Source organism: Acinonyx jubatus, chromosome D4 (assembly GCF_027475565.1).
Source record: "Acinonyx jubatus isolate Ajub_Pintada_27869175 chromosome D4, VMU_Ajub_asm_v1.0, whole genome shotgun sequence".
Classification (NCBI taxonomy): Eukaryota; Metazoa; Chordata; class Mammalia; order Carnivora; family Felidae; genus Acinonyx; species Acinonyx jubatus.
This window is the reverse complement of record NC_069391.1, coordinates 35,522,691-35,545,819: the sequence shown is the minus strand read 5'-3', so window position 1 is coordinate 35,545,819 and position 23,129 is coordinate 35,522,691. Positions and strand designations below refer to the sequence as shown.

General features: G+C 50.3%; 2 protein-coding genes across 3 annotated transcripts in view; one reads left to right on the top strand and one right to left on the bottom strand.

The window, feature by feature from the left end:
* MELK (maternal embryonic leucine zipper kinase) overlaps positions 1-8,158 on the top strand; it is a 214,689-nt gene extending 206,531 nt beyond the window's left edge. Inside the window, exons 19-20 of the transcript XR_008291115.1 lie at positions 621-1,277; positions 2,699-8,158. The gene's annotated coding sequence lies outside the window, so the exon portion shown is untranslated. The remainder of the gene's footprint in view (positions 1-620; positions 1,278-2,698) is intronic.
* A 23-nt stretch (positions 8,159-8,181) lies between these two features.
* The window catches only part of PAX5 (paired box 5), a 193,838-nt gene continuing 178,890 nt past the window's right edge, over positions 8,182-23,129 (bottom strand). For both annotated transcript variants that reach the window (XM_027039454.2, XM_015079494.3), the window contains 2 exons: positions 21,228-21,314; positions 8,182-15,016 (listed from right to left, as the gene is read on the bottom strand). In XM_027039454.2, coding sequence (XP_026895255.1) covers positions 14,940-15,016; positions 21,228-21,314 — 164 coding nt within the window. In that variant the 3' untranslated portion in view covers positions 8,182-14,939. The remainder of the gene's footprint in view (positions 15,017-21,227; positions 21,315-23,129) is intronic.

The window sequence follows — 23,129 nt, the reverse complement described above, 5'->3', positions numbered from 1 at the left end:
GTCATGATCTCATGGTTTGTGAGTTGGAGCCCTGTGTCAGGCTCTGTGCTGAGAGCTCAGAGCCTGGAGCCTGCTTCAGATTCTGTGTCTCCCTCTCTCTCTCTCTGTCCCTCCCCTGCTTGCACTCACTCTCTCTCTCTCTCTCTCTCTCTCTCTCTCTCTCTCTCAGAAATAAGAAAACATTAAAAAAATTTAAAGGAAATTTTATTAAGAAACTAGATTCTCTAACTAAAAATATTTTAAATAAAGCGATGTGGGGGCGCCTGGCTGGCTCAGTTGGTTGAGCATCTAACTCTTGATTTTGGCTCTGATCATGATCCCATTGTTGTGGGATCAAACCCCACATCAGGCTCCATGCTCAGCATGGAGTCTGATTAAGATTCTCTCTCTCCCACTCCCTCTGCCCAACTCATTCTCTCTCACTAAAAATAAAGGCAAAATTTTTAAAAAGAGATGTGTATATACATATGATGTCTATATATGCATAAATTATCTCTGGAAGAATAAAAAGAGACTGTAGTCATGGGAAAGAACTGGGGGCTTCAGAGGTGGGAATGAGACTTACTGCCTACTTTTTTGCTCTGGATTTTTTCACACAAGTATGTGTTATCTTTTTTTAGTGCAAAGACCTAAAAATGAATGAAATACCATTTTACACCTTGGAGGCCCCCAGTCCAGTCACTCTCAGAGGAACCTTTTCAGTGTTGCCAAATGGACATCTATTCAGCTCCTCTTTCAGCCCACCTCCTCCCGGGACAGCTTAATCTCTCTGTGGAAAAGGAGGAAAACGACAAACACGCCAACCTCCGAACCTGTTTGCGCATCTGGGGAAGATAGAGGCCCCTCTTCAGGGCTGTGGCAGCTATACCTGGCGAGCTGACACATCCTAACTGCTCAGCAAAGGCGATGATGACTGTTACCACATCCTGTGCCTGCTTGTCGTTCCTGGGTGTCCCACAGCACCTCACAGACACCACTTGCTCGTGCAACCATTGTCCTGATATGGTTTGCCTCCTCACTACCAGAGGGGGAGCTCCATGAGGGCAGGGTTCATATTCCATTCATCTCTGTCCCCAGCCCTGGTGCCCAGACCAGACCCTGGCATGGAGCAGAAATCAAGGAGCATTTATTGGCTGGAGGAAGGAGAAAACAACAGGCAGTTCATTTTAAAAATGCAGACCTGATGGTTCCCAGAAATTCCAGTTGATTCACGGTTTTTGACTGGAATTGTAGTTTTCCCTGGATTCAACATTCAGCTGAACCCAAGGAGTGACAAGGTGAGGCATGTTAGGATAAGGGAACCCTGGAACTCTGCCCAGAGGTATCACCCAGGGAGTACTTTTCTTAAGAGGAGTAACAAAATCCTCTTGGTGTCTCCATGAGGACTTCACCGTCTGTGGCTGGACCAGGGCACTGAGCACTCACAAACTCAGCCCACAGCCAGAGTGCAATGACTCTCAGAGACTCTGCTCTGGGGTCTGCTTGGCTTCTTATCTTGACCCCACCGTTCACCAGCTGTGTGAGCTGGGGCAAGATATCTGAGCTCTCCAGGCTTAGTTTCCTCACCTATAAAAGTGAGGATCCTAACAATTGTACTTACCTCATAGGGTTAATGTAAGGATTTTAATGAGATAATGCATGTGAAATCCATTTATTAAGGAGTCACAATTCTTTGAGGTATGAACATGGTTTAACTTTTCCCCCAGCTGCTCCAGCTGTGCTCTATGGAACTATCCCCTCCCCCACCTTTTCTGGTAGGGGAGCAGTCTCTTTACTGACATCTTAGGCATATTTTAGAACTTTCTAGTAAGTTCGTTATTAGAACAGTTTCATTCTGGAATTTAACACTCAGTCCTGTTGTTTTTGGAACTTTAGTCTCAAACGTAACTCAATACGGATATTCTACCCTCATCCTCCCAAGTAGACAGCATCTTTATGTAGCTCCCATAACCTGCAGAGAAACTGTATTAGTTTTCTATTGCTGCATAACAACCCCAAACTCAGTGGCTTAAAACAACATAAATATATTATCTCACAGTTTCTGTGGGTCAGGAGTTTGGTCCTTTCCTTGAAGCCTCACGAGACTGAACTCAAATATTGGCTGGGGCTGCAATCTCATTTAAGGCTTGGGATCCTCTTCCAAGTTCACTGATTATTGACAGAATTTGGTTCCTTGTGGTTATACAACTGATGCCCTCAGCTCCTAGAGGCTGCCCACCATTCCCTGCCACATGGCCCTCTCCACAACATGACACTCTGCTTCTTCAAGGCCAAAAGTAGGGCATCTGCTTCTCTGACATCTAGATACTCTTAAAGAAATCACCTACTTATGTCAGGCCCACCAGGGTAATCTCCCCTTTGATTAACTTAAAGTCCACTGATTAGGGACTTTAATAACATCTGTAGACTCTCCTCACCTTTACCATAATTTGGAAAGCCTGTGTGCCTCCCCTCCCTGACTCCTGGATGTGGGAGATCTGACTCTGCTTCTTCTCCTTCCCCCAGCCCCACCAAAGATGGTCATCACACACCACATGACACAGCCTCCAGCTGACAGCCTTCAGATGTCCCCTCACCAGGGAGAGGCTCTTTGGGGCAGGGTTCCAGTAAGGCGTTGTAAAGGTGACAAGTAACTATAGTGCCCACAACCCATAAGGCTTACCCATATTTTTGTCTGGTTTCCTTTCCCCTTCTTCAGTAAACACAGGCACAGGTCACCAAATCTTCAGGCCATACAAGGAGTGAAATTCCAGTCTTCGTTTCTTGAAAATACCTCCAAACTTCCAAGGGATGCTCTTGGAGATAGGAAGCAGCAGTTCTGCCCCAGGACACCTGAACCTGCATTTTGCCCAAGCTGGCCACCTGTTTCTGTCTCAGTCTTCTTATATTTGTACTGGAGGGATGAAGGTAGGAGGATGTTACTGATAGTCATTCTTTAAATTGTCATCTCTCAGGTAGCACTGTAGAAGGTGACTGGACCCAACTGGTAGAGGCTCCAAGAACTTTGGGTTTCAACTTTGGGTCTTGGCTGTGCAATGTGGGGACAACAGGAAAAATTCTACTAAGTCTCAGCACCTGATAAACAGTGCTTAATAAGTGCTAATGGGTATTATTGATCAGAGCTCAACTCGAAGAGTCTTGCATTGAGAAGCAGGGCGGACCAGGAGTCAGAGTGGACCAGGAGCAAAGCTGCAGATGACAAGCGGTGGGACTCCTTCAGTACCTGCAGGCCAGGAATACACTTGTTCTCCAAACCTGGTGTCAGTTGGAGTCCAGGCGAGGGTAGGGCAAAGGTGAGGAGCGGAGAGGGCAGGACATATTCATGCCATTCTTTTGCTTCAGCCTGTTCATCCTTCACTGCCTCAGAGGTGGCAGGAAAGAGCTGAGTGAAGCTGAGATTGAAATGCTCTGGAATTCGTGGCGTCATGAAGATACAGCCTGGCTAACTATCCCCAGACCCATTTCCTCTTTTTCTTCAGCACACAGGTAGACTACATTTCTCAGCCTGTCTTGCAGTTGGGTCTGGCCACAAGACAGAGCTGTGGCCGATAGCATGTGAGTGAAGATGTCTCCCATTTCCAGCCCTGCCCGTGGAAATCTTCCAAGGCATGATACTCCAGATGCTTATCTTTTTTGCAGCCTTGATGCAGACAAACAACTTTGGAGGCTACACATAAAGATGGCAGAGCCAAAAGATACAAGGGACCTCGATCCCTGAGTCACTTTGTGGAAGGCTGCCTCCCTACCAGGAACACCCACATTTAACTGTCATGTGAGTGAAAGGTGTATGCTTTTGTGTGGAGACATTTCAGTTATAGGGTATGTTTGTTGCATCAGCTGGCACTGCCTTATCGGACACACGAGTTCACAGAGCAAATGAGAAAATTAGCTTGCATCCGCACTGTCCACACTGTAAGAATTTCTACGAGTTTCAGGAATGTATCTGCCATGCTCTACAAAGTACGCACAATGTTTTAATTCCACTTCACAGAAAGGTTTTCTTTCCAAACCCTCTTCAGGGGCCTTCCCTATTAAAAAGTCCCATTTATAGAAACTACTACTTAGCATTTTTGGAACTTGTTATCCTATTCAGCAGAGTCTAAGTCAGGAGGCTTTGAACTCGGACAATTACTGCTCTTGATTAACAACAAGAACTGATGAGTTGGCCTTTCCAGTGTGCTAAGCAAACTCAGCCAAGCAGAAAATATCACTGAAGGGGAAACAATGGGAAGTGATTTTCTTGGTTACATTATGAGCCGTCGTGATATTTACACATGTTTGTGGATAATGTGGGAAACTCTGCTGCTTGCGTGCCCTTGCAGATGACACTGTTGGGCTTGAAACACCATGTTTCCCACTTGATCTGGGCTGCAGATGTCATCCTGCAGGCAGCCAGCCTAGTGGAAAAACCACAGACCTGGGAGTGGGCAGGTGTGGGTGCAGGATACCTGAACAGCGTCTTTGGAGCACCTGTTCCTCCAGGTGTCCCTGGGGCCAGCACCCAGGCCTGGAGCCTCATATTGTCAGACAGCCCAGTGGCAGCATAAGTGTCCATTTCTTTATACCCTTGACACAACTGGGTATTTTAATTTTTTTAAATGTTTGTTTATTTTTGAGAGAGACAGACAGACAGAATGTGAGTGGGGGAGGAGCAGAGAGAGGGAGACACAGAATCCAAAGCAGGCTCCAGGCTCTGAGCTCTCAGCACAGAGCCTGATGCGGGGCTCGAACCCGTCAACTGCGAGATCATGACCTGAGCCGAAGTCAGACGCGCAACCTACTGAGCCACCCAGGCACCCCAACAGAACTGGGTATTTTAAAAGAGATCTTTGTGAAGTTGAGTCATGTTGCTTTTAATCCCAGATTGCACATTTACTTATATTTAATATGTCCGCATTTGTGAGTGATCTATGTAAGTCCTTTATCCATTTCTCCTTTGGGGATAGTAGTAGTTTTCATATCATTGCATACAAAATTTTCATTTATTAAGGGCATTGCACCTCTTCATGTTACTTAGGTTTATTTTTCCAAGTTATTTGTCCTTTTTTTGTTCATTTTTTGTGCATTTAAAGTTAAAAAAATTAAGTAGCCAAAATTCTATTTTTTCCATCTTTTTAAGCTTCCAAAGTCACATTTCATAAGGAAGTTTGAGATATATTCATCTGTAAACCCTACTAGATTTATTTTAAATATTTAAAATGTAACTGGTTAGGGACCCCTGGCTGGCTCAGTCAGTAGGGTATGTGACTGTTGATCTCAGAGTCGTGAGTTTGAAGTCTATTTAAAGAAAAAAAAAAGTAACCCTTCAATCCACCAGGGGCTTATTTGAGTGGAAGATGTGAGGTAAAGATCTTCCTAGGGCTTCAGTAGGTTCCTTGATAGTTCATTTCTGCATTCTACCTTTGTCTCAGTCTGCTCCAAGTCCTATAACAAAAATACCACAGATTATGTGGCTTAAACAACAAACATTTATTTCTTGCAGTGTGGGAGGCTGGGGATCCAAGATCAAGGCATCAGCAGATTTGGTATCTAGTGAGGGCCTCTTTCCTATGTCCATAAGGGTGGGAGGGATGAGGGAACTCTCCAGAGTCTCTTTAAAAGAGCACTAATCCCATTCATGAGGGCTCCACCCTCATGACCTAATGACCTCCAAAAGTTCTCTTCTACTAAAACCATCATACTGGGGATTAAGTTTCAATATAGGAATTTTGCCTGGACACAAACGTTCAGTCTGCAGCAACCCTCCTCCTGAGTTTGGTAGTGAGCCTGGCTCAAAGAAGCTTCCGCCTAGAGTTTAACCTTTGGATGTAAAAATCTGGCTTCCTTACAAGTGAGGAAAGAGGTTGGCAAACTCACACTGGTCATTTAGAAAAAAATTTTGCACAGCACATGTATTCCTCACGTCTTCAAAATAAATGTTATGAGATTTATACCCATTGTGCAGAAGAAAAAAACCAAGGCTCCTAGAAGTGAGGAGACTCCTCATACCAGCAAACTGACTCCCAAGATATAGAGCTGAGACCCAGCCCAGGCACTTAGGAGCCTTTATCCTTCTGCCTTTTTCACAGCCCTGATGCAGCCTGATCCCTCCACGGATCACCTCTTTACCCAGCACCTAGCATGGTAGGAGCTTGGGGAACGAATGGGCCTAAGGCTTAAGTCTCACATGGCAGATCAGCCATCCCCCTCTCCTCCTCTTTGTGATGGTCACTGAGGCTGCTGAAGGCTGCCTGAGCGTACTCAAGGTTGGCATTTCCACCCTCCTAACTGGAGGCCTCGCCGTGGCCTCCTTTCTGCCGTCATGTGGGGACTGCACGTGCCCGGGTTACTGCATATACTAGTGTCCCATAGCTGAGGAGGGCAGGCTTGAGGCCCCTCTGTCCCAGGGGAGCCAGGAACGAGGGCCATGGCATCAGAGACAGAGGGGCCTGCTCTGAAAGGGTCCATGTTTCAGTTCCAAAATGCTGCCACTTGTCTTTGAAGCTCGAGCCCCTATGCCTCGAGCGCTGGGAAGAAAGGAGCTGGGCCAGTGCTCCGCTGCACCAGCATCCTTCTCTCTCCCTCAGGAATCACCTTCGTCACCATCCATTGCCAAAATGAATGGAAGCTGCACAGCCGGCTTTATTAAATATGAATGAGTCACAGCCCACGGCCCCCACGCGGTCACTCACCCACTCCATCTCTGGCAATTACCGCGTCGCACACACTGTGCCAAGGGGCGCCGCGGTCCCTGCCTGCCCTTGCAGACTGACACCGCCCAGCAGGGGCAGGGCTCAGGTCTGCAGCTGCCCCTGATGGAAAGCCACTCCTGGGCTCCTATGCAGTCCAAATGCTCTGCTCTGAAGCTATAGGGATAGGGCACCTTCCGCAGAAGGATCGTGGACGCTTGGGCTCTGAGGTCTGGCTGGGGATAGCCTGTGACTTTGGAGCCCAAGGTCTCCTGGCATGACGGACTCCTAAGCTCTGTCTGCATGTCAAGGGTGTGTGGGTAACAGATATTTTAGATTTCAGGCAGTTTTAAGATCCAGCCTGGATCAAGGTTAAAAGCATGTGTGCAAGGGCACATGGTCACCGAGCACACGTGCAGTGTGTGTTCACGTTCCCCGCACAGGAGCCCAGTAGATTGTTGAGTTTCATGTCACTGGGGTCCTTGTTAACCCCGTCCACTGCTGTGTCCTCGGTGTTTGTTGAATGAATAAATGAGGCAGATGTTACCGACCATTTTGGAGCTACTGAAGTTGAGTTACGGAACTCACCAAGGTTCCACGGCTGTGGAATATCAGAGCTAGGTGTCAAATCCAGGGTTGGGCTCCATCCTGCCAAGTGGCTGGTGGCTTGCCTGGGAACCCCTGCCCTGCCCAGGCCACGGTCCGATGCCTCAACACAGCACTCTAGTTGCATAGATTTGTTTGACCCTGGTTTCATCAGGAGAGCCAATAAAGTTCCCCACAGCCCCATGTGGCTTCGTCAAAGGTTAAAAACAAATGCAAGTTGTACAAAGTTGTAAAAACAAATGAGATACAATTCTTTTCCTGAACTTAAAAAATTACTTTTATTTTAGGAACCAATAAAATTATGGCAAATATTTACAAATAATTATCTCACATAAAGGTTACATAAAATCAATCCTTCACAAGTAACAGTCACTCATGAAAAGACACACAGATATTGAAACTACGCCAATCTTATTGCAAGTTTCTCCAACTAATCTAAAAGAAAAGTGTTGCAGTCAACCATTTAACTTAGAATGAAACCACAAATTCCAAGTTTGACAAGAAAAAAAAGGTAAAAAATGAAACCAAAATCCCACCCCTGTTTTCTCCCAAGTCCCACCCCAAGCCCCTGCCCTCCTCCCAACAAAAGAAAAATATGTCCAACATCTTTGGCAAATCGGCACTGCTGTAATTACATTCAAATATTATTACACACAAAAGCAACACACGTCACTAAGAAAAAAAAAACCACCAATATTTCAAGTCAGGTATTTCTACTAGAAAAAAAGAATACAAAACATACACATTTTTAAGAAGCATTTTTTTTTCAATCTGTTGGAGACAGATCATCTCCTACTTTCAAAGGCAATTCAATTGTGGTTTTTTGTTTTTTTGTACTTTTTTTGTACTTTTTTTTTTTTTTTTTTTTACAAGTAAGCGTCTATGCAGGCATCACAAACTTTGGCGGATATAGTAGATATGTATTTCTTTGATGCTGGAAGGTCAGTCCCTAAGACAAAGTCAACTGTCTCAAAGAATGAAAAGCTAAATCCATGTGTCTTCCTGGCAAAGAGTTCCATTTGCAATGTAATCTGCATTTATTTCTATAAATAGTCAATGTCCAAAGGCCACTAGAGGGTGAAGAACCGGGGCAGCATCTTCCAGCAAGAGTCAGGGCAACACCCAAGTCAGATTTCCACCCTCTTCCCAGACTTAGAGGCCCAGCAGCTGGGGCCAAGGAGGGGGCCCTCAGTGCCCACAATACCCCACTCTGAGCTGGTGGCTCGGGGCCAAGGGATGGGCTGCTGCTAGGTCTGCTCACCATCTCTGACCAAAGGCGAGGAGAGCAGGCAAGAATTGGCATGAGGAGACTCAGCACGATCTCTGAGTTTCAAGTATGTCTGAGGTACAGGGGTGCGCGTGTGTATGTGCATGTACACATTCACATGCACACATATGGAGGGGAAGGCCTGATCCGGAGGCTTTGAGCTTTGCAGGGCATTTCAAAAAGACTCAGGACTTATTTATTTTTAGCTTTATAGCAATTAATTGGCTATTGATTGGTTGGAATGTTCAACTCTCCATTTCCTCAAATACAATAAAATAGTTTCATTAAAATGTATTCATGCTTGAAAATAGGGAGCCATTAAATGGTTTCCTTTCTGTTCCACTCCAAGGGAAATGCACCGTTTGTAAATCAAAAATCCATCATCCAAAATCACTTGTTCTTAATGGTGCTTTTAGAGAAGATGAGAGACATGGTCGTAAGCATGGTGCTTTGGGGGATAAGGGTGGCCTGGTGGCCATAGTTGCAGGACTGGGTGGGCCCGCAGTTGGGACGGGTGAGGCTCAGCTTGGCCTCCTCCAGCCAGGCCTCCGAGTCAGGGAAGGGAGCACAGAACTCCCGGTCTCGCCCTTCCCCTGCTATTTCACACTTCCTTCCGCACGCCATGCTCAGAGCTGTCTAAAGCTGAAAGGTGGGATTCCTGCCCACAGGCCAAATACACTACCTGAGACTGACCCCATTTTAGAATTCATTAAGATTTCCTCAATAAATATATAAACAGCTGCATTTTCTCCTTATGCCGCTCAGGGGTCTAAGATGTGGGAAGAGGAATATCTAGATTTACTGCACGGTGATTACATTTGCCCCTAACTCAGAGATGGGCTAAATGGGACCCCTGGGAACACGTGGACTCAAACTCTAGATTGGCAGGGACATGATCCTGACGTCTCCTTTGATCCTGGGGTGGGGGTGGTCCAGGAACGGGACCCCAGTGTTGAGAAATTACAGTGAATGAAAGAAAGTCTGGTGCCTGCCTGCTCCTGGCAGCAGCCCACGTCAGAGACACTGCAGACCCCTCCTCAGGAGAGCGGGCAGGCTAGGGACTTGCTTCCAGTCCTCCCCACAGCCCCTCGGGACCTGGCCGCCACTCTGGAGGTGCAGCCATGAGCTGACAGTGGGGAAGTGCAGATCAACACCATGGCTCCACCATGAATATGCAAGAGGGAATCCTGAGGTAAGGGGACATCAGGGGACAAGGGGCTGAAGGGGCTGCTGGGAGGTGGGGCAGACTGCAGGCTAGGAGTCATGGCCTGACTGTCCAATTTTCCAATAATGTGTTTTGTTACCTTTTAAGAAATGCACTTGCCTTGGACCTCTGTGAGGCCAAAAGAAGTAAAGGAATAAATTCTCCAGGAGCACCGATGTGCGTGCCTGGAAACCATCAGAGACAGGCTCCTAGATGGGTGACAAGGCCAAGGCTGCAGAGCCAGGTTCTTAGTGGGGCCACCGAGGAGCTGGTCTAGCTGAGTGCTATGGGATCCACCCACACCAGCCTGGGCCTGGCCTATCCAGGGACCTGGATTTTTCTCTACCCTCGGGGCAGCTGTGTCTCAGACATATCTTGTTTCTAGGTATTTGTCAGGAGTGCTTGGTTTGTTTTTAAGATTTGCTCCCCATAGCTTGGAGCTAAATTCTAGCTGAAATGTCATCCAGAAGGGGGTAGCTGGTGTCAGAGGCTGCAAAAGGCAGGGCAAATTGCTCTGGGATGTGACTTCTCATAAAGGGATTTCACCCCTCAGTGCCCTGTGGCCACATCTGGGGCTCTTCCCTGCACAGAGGAAACGCCCCAGCAGCACTGACCTCCTCTCAAAACCAACAATCCCTCCACCCCCCACCACCTCCAACTGTTCTACCGCACCCACCTTCAAAGCCCAAACGGCCTGCAAGAACCCAGGTAAGGAGGGAGGTGGAAAGGACTGGGGTGCCTGTTCCTGACAGCGACTGGCCAATCTGAACCGCATCTTCCATCTCTCTGGGCTCCCATCTCCCCCCAAATCTTCAATGAAGAGCAAGGAGGTGGAGAACAGGGGCGCCTGGGGGCTCAGTTGGTTAAGTGTCCACCTTTGGCTCAGGTCATGATCTCACAGTTTGTGGGTTTGAGGCTCTGCATCGGGCTCTCTGCTGTCAGCACAGAGCCTGCTTCAGATCCTCTGTCCCCCTCTCTCTCTGCCCCTCCCTTGCTCACTGTCTCTCTCTCTCTCTCAAAACAAATACACTTAAAAAAAAAAAGGAGGTGAAGAAGAAAGGGAGCACTGAACAAAAATTGAGGGCCACAGGGGCACCTGGGTGGTTTGGTCGATTAAGCGTCTGACTCTTGGTTTTGGCTCAGGTCACGATCTTGTGGTTCATGAGTTCGAGCCCCACACTGGGCTCTGTGCTGACAGTCACAAAGCTAGTTGCCAGTGAGTGGGTCAAATTTCGCCCATATTTTTTGGCCGGAAGAGCATTTTAAAAGCTTTCACATTTGAATGCCATTGAGTGGGGTAAGCAACTGGGTTGTCTTAGGTCCCACTACCCCATGCGGCCTCATGCCCTGCCTGAGTGGCAAGATTACTCCACCTGCCTGACCTGGAAAGTAGCAGTTTGGGGCCCTTGAGATTGTGATCTGTGTTTCCCAGGCCTGTGAGTACCCTAATGGGCCTGCTAGGGGACTCCTGCATATTGTCACAGCCAGGCCTAGAGTCTGAACCACAGCGGGATAGGTAAAGAAAAGAGTGAGGGACATCTCATAACATCTCACGACAGACATCTCATGCCACTGGAAACTTAGACCCCAGGGGTCAGATCTGGGCCCATGTCCAGGCCCTGCCAGGGCTGATGGTACAGTCCTGGACAAGATCTGATCCCACTGGAGTCTCGGGACACAGCAGGGAAGGAGTCTGACGAAACCTCAGAAGCACTGATGTGAGTGAATCTGGGCAAAGACTTTGTAGGTCTTGGTGTTAATGGGAATCAAGTCAGACCAGCAAAACTACCAGCCTGCAGGGCCTTTGGTCAGGCCAGCCTCTGAGTCCCTGTTCTTTCTTTCCTCATTGTGGGACTAGGGGGTTTCTAAGGGATTGAAGGGTGTGTCTAAGTCATAGGCTCCCATGACAGGAGCGCAATTCTGTGGAGGGTGAACGGGGCCTGGAGATCTGAGAATTCATTTCAGCTCTGTCTTACTGTGCAAGCCCCAAATCTCAGTTTTCCCATTTGTAAAATGGGCATTGTGATCTTTGCCCCAGAGAATGGTCAAGGATGGCAAAGCACCATACGAATGTCAGTTATGAAAAGGCTAACCCTAACTAAGGCGCCTTGGGAAAGGGATGTTGGATTTGATATGTCATCAAATTTTCAAGGCTGGAGCTAGACTAATGGTATGAAACTTTTTCATAAAATTCACAAGGTCCTTTTCCAAAAGTCAGAGCTGGAACATAGGGCTGAAGGTCCCTAGGCCTCCAGCCACGATGCTGGTGAAAGCCCCGACCTTGTGTTTTTCATTCAGAATTCTCTGGCATTTACTCAACGGCTTGTGTCCTTCAGAACCGTTCTCTCTGAGCTCCCGGGCAGCTCAACCAGTGCGGGAACTCTGAGCTGGGGAGAGCAGGTACATGTGTGAGAACATGCGTGTGCGTCCATGTGCTCTTGTGCTTCTGCCTGGCAGTCCAGGAATCAAGTGCTTGTCTAATATATACCAATGCGATCTGAAGACCAGCAGAGCTTCAGAGAGGAAAGGCATGGAGGGAGCTCATCACAGGGCAAGGAGAAAGAACAGTATGGGGCCAGATGGGCTTTAGTGTGCGCTTCAGGCTGTTGGTTCAGGGAAGGCTGACCTCCCAACAGCCTGAGACCACAAGGAGCGACAAGGATCCAAAGATGAGGATGCAAGAGGTCAAAGGCCTGACCCCATCACTTCCTAAGAAGGGAGGGAGGAAGGGAAGGAGGAAAGGAGAGGCCAGCTAACATACCTTCTCCTACCTTGTCTGGCAGGTAGAGGCTGGAGCTTGTTCATCCTGTTTTCAGAGGTGGGCTCTGCCCCAGCTGCCTCCTTTCTTTGCCCAGAAGGTTCCAAGATGGTGGGTGTGCCTGCAGTGAGCTCACTGGCTCCACTTCTGCCCTGGGTGATGGGCTCCCTCAGCAGTGCTAACAGCCCAGGACACTCCATCTGTGGCAGTGGACACAGAGCAACCTCCCACTGCCCTCACTCTCAACTGCCCTCCCCAAGGATGGGAGGATCACCCTGTTCCTGGGGTCAGGGGGCTGAATGCCAGCTCCACCTCTGCCAGTCACTGCTTGGGGACTCCACCTTGTTGAGCCTCAGTTTCCTCTTCTGTCCTACCGCCTCGTAGGATGTTGGGGAGAAAACACTTGGTGGTGGCCAGAGGAGGTCTGTTCTATCTCCCTGCATGGTCCTGGGCTTCCCCAAATGGGGCCTCAGTTTCCCCTGAGGGAAGTTGGACTAGGTCTTCCCCAAGGCTGATTCCCACGCCTCTGGGTGTTCTTATTTCCTATTTGGTCCAAATATTAGTAGGACTCGGGTGCCCACCCTGTATGGTTGCTCAGAAATGGAAGACATGCCCCAGATGACTCTGTTACAGCCCCAGCATCCTGGTAAAGAGGAAGGCAAGGAGAGAGCTGTAGGATGACCCTGCAGGTGACCCTGCTATACCAAGGCAGCTGAGGCTCAGAGAGGTGAACGTCTTGTCTGAGGTCCCACAGCAAGGAAAAGGTACGGCCAGGACAAGACCTCTCAGGCCCAATAACGTCAAGTTCAGGCTCTCTCCACCCCAGCTCTTTGCCAATTTGGTGATGTGCCAACATTGGGGACACTGTCGCATGAGGTGGCAACATCCATTGTTCTCACTGTAATTCAGCCCAGATTCGGGTAGTGCCTCACCTTGCTGTTCTGAGTTGGCAAAAGAAACTATTCAAGGAATTGAGGCCCTGGGAGAAGAGATGGTGGCCCCTGGTACCCCTATTTCAAAACCACTCCCAGTTCAGACACCAGTTCCTCACTGCCTGTCCTAATCTTCCCAGAAGGCCTTCCTCTGTCCCCTGCATCCTCCCAGGTGGGTTTTTCTGATCTCACCAGCCCACAGTGAGTTCTCCAAGCTCCCCTCTCCAGGCTTCTGGGGCCACTGGCCATGGCTCTGACCATCACAACCCCTTGCATCAATAGGTACATACCCACTGTGCAAGGTTAGGCATCTGCTCCCACCCCAGCACCTCTATTCCCAGCTGCACACTAGGCTCCACGAGGGTGGGGAGGGGTTGATCAGGAAGTTCTGGCTGACTTCTGTAGGTGTTTGTGGTCCTTAGTGCAGGAAAGTCCTTTTTGTTAATCATTGTCTACATGGAAGGGACAGGCTTGCCCAGAATCCACTCTCTGGCATCCTGGAGGGTGGGAGAAATGTCCACGGTGGGTGTCCGGTGTGATATGAACCTGGGAATTCCTCAGAAAACACGTCCCAGTTCAGTTCAGTGGTTCCAGGGGCTTGGGGTTCCCGCCTAGGACTATGGTCTCCTGGGTCCTGTCCAGCCCTAGCATTCAAAGTCCGCAATGCAGTCAGCACCTTGGACAGCATCTTACTTTAGAGTAGTAGCTGAAGACTCTCCCAGACAGTTCTCTTTGAGTCCTTTGATATGGAAAAGAGCTGCTCACACTGCATTGGGCCCAGGGAAATGAAGTCAGGAAGCCAGGGCATCTCTCCAGAGTGTGTTTCTCCTGAGGAGGGTTCTCAGGGGGGAAGCTTGAAGCATAACTAGCCCAATGAGACTCCTAGTCCAGACGTTAAAGAAGTAGCAATGAGCAGGAGGCTGGGCCCTGAGGTGGGCATCCTTAGTCTCAAGGAAAACTCCAAGCCCACCCTTGGGGGGCAGCCAGAACAGAGGGGATACTCTGCACACAGGTCTAAGATTTCCTGTGACACATCGGGAGTAGTGGATGCATAATGGGTGGGCTGTCTGCTCAGCTGGACCCTCAGGCCCACAAAAAAGCAAGAAGGTATTTACATGGGTGCTGTTGAAGCGACAAAAGCAAGCTCTCCTTCCCAGGCCTGGGGCAGGAAGACAGGTGGATGGTCAGACAGCTGGGGACTGGCAGGCTAGGCTGGGGCTACAGTTGTCTGAAGAATAGTCCATTGGTTTGCAGAGACCCAGCTGCTGTTGGGAGAAGCTCACCGATTGACTCTTAGAAATGGACGCATGTCTACAAGTCCAACAGCCTTACCATGGAACCCCAGAGTCCCTGGCAGGAAAAGGTTGGGAGGGAGCTTCAGGTGAGTGGGGGTTGCTGGGGGATGGTCTCGTTGGGCCCCTCTGGCCATCTTCAGAGGGGCTGAGAGGCTATCGCCCTCAGTGATATGTGTTATAAGTGCTTGGCGCCTGCCTGGCTCCGAGGGTCAGTGACGGTCATAGGCAGTGGCGGCTGCAGGTGGGGCAGCCCCTCGGGCAGCGGCGCTGTAATAGTATGGGGAGCCTGCGAGAGACAGAAGAGAGCACAGAGTTTGAGGGTGACCTCGTGCCCCATACCTGGGGTCCCCTTTCCACCAGTGTCCCCCACCCCTGCCCCTTCCTCCCTCCCAGCTAGTCCAGGCCAGTCTGTCCCAGTCTGTTCCCCAAATTGCAAACCTGATCAGGGTTGCTTCCTGCTCACAAGATTTCAAGGCCTCCTCACCGCCTAGAGCTGGAGTGGGCAGACTGGGGCCCTCAGGTCAAATCCTCCCTGCCGCCTATTTCAGTAAACAATGTTTTACTGGAACTCAGCCTTGCCCATTTGTTCCCTGTGTTGTCTGCGGATGCTCTCATGCAACTACAGAAGAGCTGAATATTGCAACTGAGACCACACAGGCTGCAAAGCCTTAAACTATTTACCATCCAGCCCTTGACAGAACGAGTTTGCCAACTTTTGACCTAGAGGATGGAAAGTCATCACTTCTCAGTTTGCCCTTTGGATACGTCGGGACCTAGCTCTGCCGACCTCTCTGGATTTACCTCCTACAACCACTGCTTCCCACTCCACACCGCTCACACATCACACTCCGGTGAAATCAGACTCTGCAGGCGTCTCACACAGACCCTAATGCTAATAGTAACTACCACTGGATGAGCATTTCTTCTGCCCCACACCGCAGTGTCCTTCACATGTGTTGTCTCACTTCAACCTCACTTCGGCCCATTTTATCATACTCTCTGCCCCTGTGCCTTTTCCCACCCTCTGCTTCCCGAAGCCCCTTGCCCTGAGCTCACACTCTGCCGCAGCCTGGACCATGTGCTCTTATCACCTCTTCAGTTGCTTCTTCCTCTGCCCGTGGATAGAGAGCCCCACAAAGGCAGAGGCTGGGCGCTGCTCTTCTTGGCGTCTTTCTTTAGTCCCCATTGTGTAACCTGGCACATGACATGTGCTCACAGCCAGGTTTGTTGAGTCAGTGAACAAAAGCACTGAGTAAACGAACAACAGTGAAGACCCCTGCCTGGTCGTTCATTTATTTTCTGGCTCGACTGCAGCAAGGGGCAATGCTGCACAAATATCACACACAGACCAATGTTCAGAGTCAGGAGGGGGATTTGAGCTCCGAGAGAAGAGCTCTGGGGAATTCAAGATTATTCTGGCAGGGTCAGGCTTCCTGGAGGATGTGGGTTGGACTGGGTTTGGAGGACAGGAAGATATGGACATGGGAAGACTGAGGTATGTGAGTACATGGGAGAAGGGCCAGGTGCTGCCCGTGACTTCCAGACAGAGCCAGTGTGAGGGCCAAGCTGGATTCCTCCCACTGTCTCTACATGTGACTACATGCCTTGGATGAGGCCTCCAGGAGGCTTATTCTGTGCCCTGACTCCTCCCCAGGGATGAAAGAGTCTGAGGGGAGTCCAGCAGATTCTCAGAACCACAAAGACTAGGCTGTTGCCTCCTTCTACAGATGAGGAAACTAAGCTCAACAAACCAAAACCATGTGCCCAAAGTCACAGGACCTCTCAGTGCCACCGCCTGGCCTGGATTCAGGACACTTTCCACCACAGTGCAATTCATGGCCTACACAATGCTGGAGGCTGTGTTTATCCAAGTGGACAGCAGTGGGGGTCCTCGTTGCCATCGTAGATCAATACATCTCTTGGGGTGGGAATAGTGAGCTTCTTAATTCCCCAAGGGAACCGGCCCATATTTATTCTGAAATCTCAGCCAAATCCAAACCAATCCTGAAAATTCTCCCGGATACCATAACTGAGCACCTAGGCCTGGAGGTGGCTAGTCAGGCTCTATCACTCTTGGCTGAGTGACCTTGAACAAGTGGCTTCACTCCCTTGAGCCTCATTTTTGTCATCTGTAAAAGGGGGTCACAATGGAGCTATATGAGGGCACCATGAGAAAAGGCTGTGAGAGTGCCTTGGAAATAGGCACTTTTCTAAGCCCTTTATAGCCATTAACTCTTTCCATTTCCAAAACCATTCCATCAGGGAGGAACTAGTATTGTCCCCGTGTAGTAGATGAGGGAACTGAGGCGCAGAGAGAATAAGCAGCTTCCCCAAGATCACACAGCTAGTCTGTAATCACGAGGGCAAGCTGGGGCGGGGAGGCACTCTAGCATGTGCCACAGTGGCCCTCCAAACCCAGTCCCAACTAGCAGATACACTACTTCCTCCCTTTGCCTCCCTGGGAGGCAATATGGCTCAGGCAGCAATGACAACAGATGAGGAGCAGGCAGTGCCTTGCTATGCTGTTCCAGAGGCAAAGACGCCAATCCCAGCCTACGTATTCCCAGAGATGCGTTTTCTGATGCCTCCTCTGTGACCTTCCTAGTTGGAGCCCTGACTCAGAGACACCTGTCAGCCGGCCTCCTCTGCTCTCTCTTCTGGGATGGGGACAGCATTAAGACAGTCACCCACAGAGCATCTGCAGTGCTAGCCCTGCCTGCTGCCTGAGCCCAAGCGAGAGGAACGTGTGTGTGTGTGCCTATGGTGGGGGCATCCCTGCACACCTGGGCATGGCACGGGAGCAGGAAAACCACAGGAGCTGTCCTCGCAAATGGGCCTTGAGGGACAGGAAATGGAAGTAAGGCTTCTTGGATGATCCTGGCTCAGCCCTCTGAGCTCCCCACTGGCCACCTCTCACCCTCGGCTCTGACTCACTCCCTTCTCGAAGCCTAATCTCTTGGCCAGCCTATCCTGCAAAATCAAAACTGCTTGCATTTACCATAAGAAATAAAAACAGCACCTTACAAAGCACTCTGTCTTTCTGGTGCCCATTAGACCTCCTTCTAGAATAAACTTGTCCTTTTATTCTGTCATTTTTCCTAATTCTCATTATCATCAATTTACTTCTTGGCACAATCATTCCAGGCTCCTGCTCACTCTCTCATACCCTTAGAGTGGCCACAGGCACACCCCATTCTAATCCTAATTGACCACCGCTTTCTTCCCCACGGCCTGCCTCTGTGCCTTCCCAGCCTGATCACCGTGCCCTGGCTGGGCCTTGTATGGACAATCTACAGGCAGTTCCTGCAGAGGAGGCTCAGTGGGGAGGGAAGTTCACCTGAGCAGTCAGTGTGCAGCTTCATTAGGCAGCACTGTCCCTCCACTTTGGTGGTGTTTCTGTGAAGGGGGCTTCAACCAGGCTGGCCAAGGTTGGACAGTGTGGGCAAGGGTGTGAGTGTGTGTGCGTGTGTGTGTGTATGTGTGTAGGGTCTCACCTGTTTCCACAGCTCCCATGGATCTAGCAGGAGCACCATGGAACCACGGAACAAGTTTCCACACCCCTGATGCCCTCCCCAGAAATAGTCTAGCTCCCTGGTGCAGTGGGATTCTTTCAGCTTAAAGCCCTGAAGACGCTCTGGGTAAAGGGAAATCTGGGAGATGTGAGTGGGCCTGGAGCTTATTTGCAAGACTATGGTAGAGGGAACCTGGCATCTCACCCATCTTCAGGAAAGTGGGATCCCTGCTCATTCAGGGCTGTGGGCCTCAAGAGAGCATCATATCAGCTCCTTGCTTGAATGAAGCTGCCACTGGCAATCACCCTCACTTTACACCTGAGGCAGCTGAGGCCCAGACTGGTTGATGACCTGACTGTGATTCCCCAGGTCATAGAGCTGGATGGTGCAGGGGCCACCTCTCACGTCTGTAACTGCCCAACATTGTTTAAGCTTTTGCTGTATCTGCAGGGTCTCCTGTGGTATGAGGCCTGCCTCTTCGAGCTAGAAGTCAGAACTCGTTCTCCCAGTCGTGTGCTGCTAGGGCACAGGTATATCACCTAGGCTCTGCCATTTAGACTCCCTGGCAAATGGTTTTGACTGGAAAGGGAGCAGCCCGAGGAGGCGAGTGGGCTGAGGGACTCGATCTGCTCGGATCGCCCAGCAGCCTGGCTAGTGCAGCAGCATAGAGCACAGGGCCAACTGGCAGCACCAGGAGGCTAGAGCGGCCCTGGGAGTGTGGCTGCGTGTTGTTCCTGGCTGTGTGTCCCGACCCGTGTCTCTTTGGTCCTCCTGGAGATTCTGGAAGCTCACAATATCCCTCAACAAATTGGTTTTCTGCTTAAACTAGCCAGAGTGGATTCTGTTGTTTGCAACTGAAATTCTGACAGGTGAATACAATAACATGGCTTTCAAAAATTGACCAGAGCTATTCTCATCACATACATAGTCTGTATTTAGGACCCGCAAAGCTTCCTATGGAGGGATAAGGCTGAAGTACTGTTGGGACGTAACTGTTCAGGGGATGAGAGCGCCACATCACACACTGGTTACGAAAATAGGCTCTGGGCTCCGCGTAACCTGAGTCTGAGACCTCATTCTGCAACCTGCATGCTGTGTGACCTCAGGTAAGCTAATTAACCTTTCTGAGTCTCACTGCCTTAATATGTATGTGATGAGATAGTAGTATGTGCTCCCTTGGGCTGCTGAAATGATAAAATAATGTAACCCACATGAAGAGTTTTTGCCTGGTGTCCACACAATTATCAGGTACTCATTTAGATGGACAGGATTTTGTTTCTTCTTCCTTCTCTCCATACTGGTTCTGGTCCCTCTCAAGGCACTAAGCACCTCCCAGCACAGACACACTTGCCTGAGGCTCCCTCACCTCCAGCCTGGGAGTGACCTGACACAGAGTCTACATCCTTTCCATACCAGAAACACAGCCCGTGCCTGGTAACTGGGGATGTGAACTGGATTTCACTTGAGCTTGAGCAGCTAAGGCCTCAGATGTGGTCTAGTCCCACCCTCCCCTTGCCATCCTCTTGGGCTCCAGACCCATCCCTCTGCCCCTACCCCTGCTAGAATCCTGGTTCAGGGAGACCATAGTTAGCCCTTGCCTCCTGAGACTGACAGCTGGGCCTGAGGCTGAGACCCAGGTCTCTCAGGGGGTTTGTTTAAGGAAAAGCATTAGGTAAGTGGAGACATGGCTCCATACTTAGAATTAATTTTTACCAAAACCAAAAAAGAAGTCTGAGACATAGTCCACAGATGAGCCCCTCTGGGAGGCCATAAAAAAGACCCTGGTCTTCTATGAGTGACATCGCCAGACATAGGGATCGGGAGTACTAACCAGCACTGTTCTTTATTGTACCCACAAGTTTTGCATAATATGCCAAAATGCTTTGGGCAGCCTGAGGCCCAAGTACATGAGAGGGTGGTCTATGTGTCTATGTCACGTGTCTGTCCTAATCACCTAATCACGATCGTGACTTCAAGGCCTCCTTCAAAGACCCATGACCTGGCAATTTGAGTCTGAAGGTACCAGGTTCTTGCTTTCTTGATGAAGTCTGTTTTCCAGTCCTAAAATAATTTAGGATCCAGGAATTAATAGGTTCTGACTTAAGCAGGCCTTAGTAAGCTGGACGGACAGACCTGGATGGTCTCTGAGGCTCTTCCTGACCTGTGTAGAATTCCTCAGCTGACTGCTGGGGCAGGATTAGTGTTGTCACTTGCAGGCTCATTGGCTAGCGCTGCCCCCACGTGGTGAGTGACATCTGTCAGCCCTGGGCCCTGGTTTTATGCTCCAGAAACTTGAGCTCCCATTATCACTCGCCAGCTGGTTTCATGTAAGTTAATTTCAACAAAACAAAAGGCTCTCCTTGGCTTTTTGAGGGCTGAGTTACCCCTGCTTGATCTTTGGAGTGGCCAGATATCCTTGATGATGTACACAGATCAGGCTGGCCCCAGCAATGGATAATCTGGGCTCCAACTGAGCTCAGAATGGCATGACTTGGAAGGCCTTCAGCCACAGGGCAATCAGTTTCCAAATGGAGCTGGCTCTGCTGATGTCCATGGCAGACATCACTAATCAATCACTAAGCCTCAGAGTCCTTATCAAGATGGGTAGCCACTACCAATCAATCCAAGTCGGTCTCCTCACTGCCTCTTACTTAGAAATTTCTCACTGGAATATTCAATGATTCTTAAGAAATATGTTACTCTTGGGCAGGCAATTTTTCTACATTCCTTTCATTTCTTCAATGCCCTTTTTTCTGTTTCCCTTCTCTGCCATTTTCCCTTATCCACCAAAACCTCTGGGGGAGGGATAAGGGTACATGGTGGGCTGCAGTGTGTTTACTGTCTGAAGCTCCCATCACAACCCCCAGACTACCCACCCCCAATCACTGACCAAAACTCAGGCTGTCAAGGACCCTGGCCCAAAGAGGAGTCCTAATGGGGCAGCTGATGACCCAGGGGCCCCATAGGGCCTCTACCAGTACTCACCAAGCAGCCCCGGGTTGGGGAACCTCCAGGAGTCGTTGTATGAGGGATACTGAGGGTGGCTGTAGGGGCTCCCGGAAAACTCACTCCCTGTATGTGGTGGGTGGGGAGAGAAACAGGAACCAAATGTCAAATCAGGTTTGGAAAATGCCAATGGCATGTGCCTCTTATGTAAACGGCAGGTATTTTTTGTAACCAATAAAGGCAAGTCTGGTCCACATCCTGACTCAGTGGACAGCTATCATTGGTATTGTATTTCCCCCATAACATTTTTCTCAGCAGTGGGAGTACATACTGGCCTCTAACATGTGTACCGTGAAACTACTATGAGCCAGGTGTTCCCTGGGGTTCTTGGACCATTTTACAGGTGAAAGGGTCTCTCACAAAATGACTTTGACCCAAGTTCAAAGCTCCAGGCTGCCTGGTTCTCAGCCCTGACTGAGGCACTCCAGTGCCCCAGTGTGGATTCGATTTCACTTCCCATGTGTTTCCCGAGTGGCTCTGAACTGAGAAGCCAAAGTGACCTCAACTGTAGTCTGGCCCTCTGTGTGGTAAACCTAGAGGTGGCTTCTCCTTGGGCCTTGGTCTAATGGGGAGGATGAGACACAAACTCAGACCCAAAGCCAGGAGAAGGCAGATGGCACTTGACTGAGATGAAGGGACAAGCCAGAGGGCTGGGGAGCACAGAAGGGGGAGTGGGTGGGGGGCTTGCAGGCACTGGAAAGGTGTGCTCAGGCAGGAACTACAAGCTGGGCTGGGGGGCAGGGGGGCGGGCAGCGCTGGGGAAAAGGGCATAGCAGGCCTGGAGGACAGCTCACTCTTACCCAGCTGCTCATGGGGCAGGGGTTCTTGCATCCAGCCCTTCCCTGTGCTCTTTCTTCAGCCCCACAAGAGCCTGTTTACCACCAGCCAGTCATAGGAAAGGAGTTCAAAATCCCTGCCCTCAAACCTTGCTGTCCTGGCTCTGTAGCAGGAGGGCCCTGCACGTCTTGTCCCTGTGGCTGGGACTCCAGAGGGCCTGGTTTGGGCCTGATGCATAGCAGAGACCTCAATGCCTGGCCCAGGCTGTTGGTAGCTGGCCATTGACTGGCTTTTTAAGCCACTGGTTACAGAGTTGTGCACCCCTCCCTGGCAGTGGTGATGGGAGTTATACAGCCCCGTGAGACCACCCTGGGCCCAAACATGCTTCCATGGAGTCTTCTCAAGGACGCCAAAGGGCCAAAGGGCAGGGGCCTCCAGAAGGACCAACCAGAAGTCAGGACCTGGAGCACTGCTCTTTGGCATGCTGGGCCAGCAGCCAGGCCCAGATGTAGGGTCCCTGGGGGCTCCACCAGGTTGGGCAGGAACAATAAAGGAGGCCTGAGGGGCCAGCCGCTCCCACCCCTTGGGCCCAGCTAGCCTCCTCCCCATTTCTACAGGCAACCACAGGCAGAGCGTGCGACAGACACACACACACACACACACACACACACACACACAGACACACACACACGTGCTCCTCCTCAGGCCTCTCTGGGGGCCACTCCCAGCCTGACAGGCTGAGCCTTCCAATTCTCTGTTTTTTATGCCTCAGTGGTCAGCGTGTCAGGTTCCGGCGTAGGGAGGGAGAGCATGGTGACAGTGCTGGGCCGCAGCAGCCCAGCCTCCGCATATCCATCAGTGCCTCCTCCTCCTCCTAGGGGGCAGGGTGGGGGATCAGAGAGACCGAGCAGCCTGGAGAAGGGGGACAGCCACCCTCCCCTCAGGGCTCCGGGCTGCCCCATCAGAGGCACTTCCTGACAGCGTTGCGCCTGGGCCCAGGGCATCTGCTGGCAAAGGCTGTCTCTGCTTCTCCATCCAGCAGCATCATGCCTGCCGGCCAGCTCAGCTCCAAGGCCACCTCTTCCGGGAAGCCTCCTGGATCTC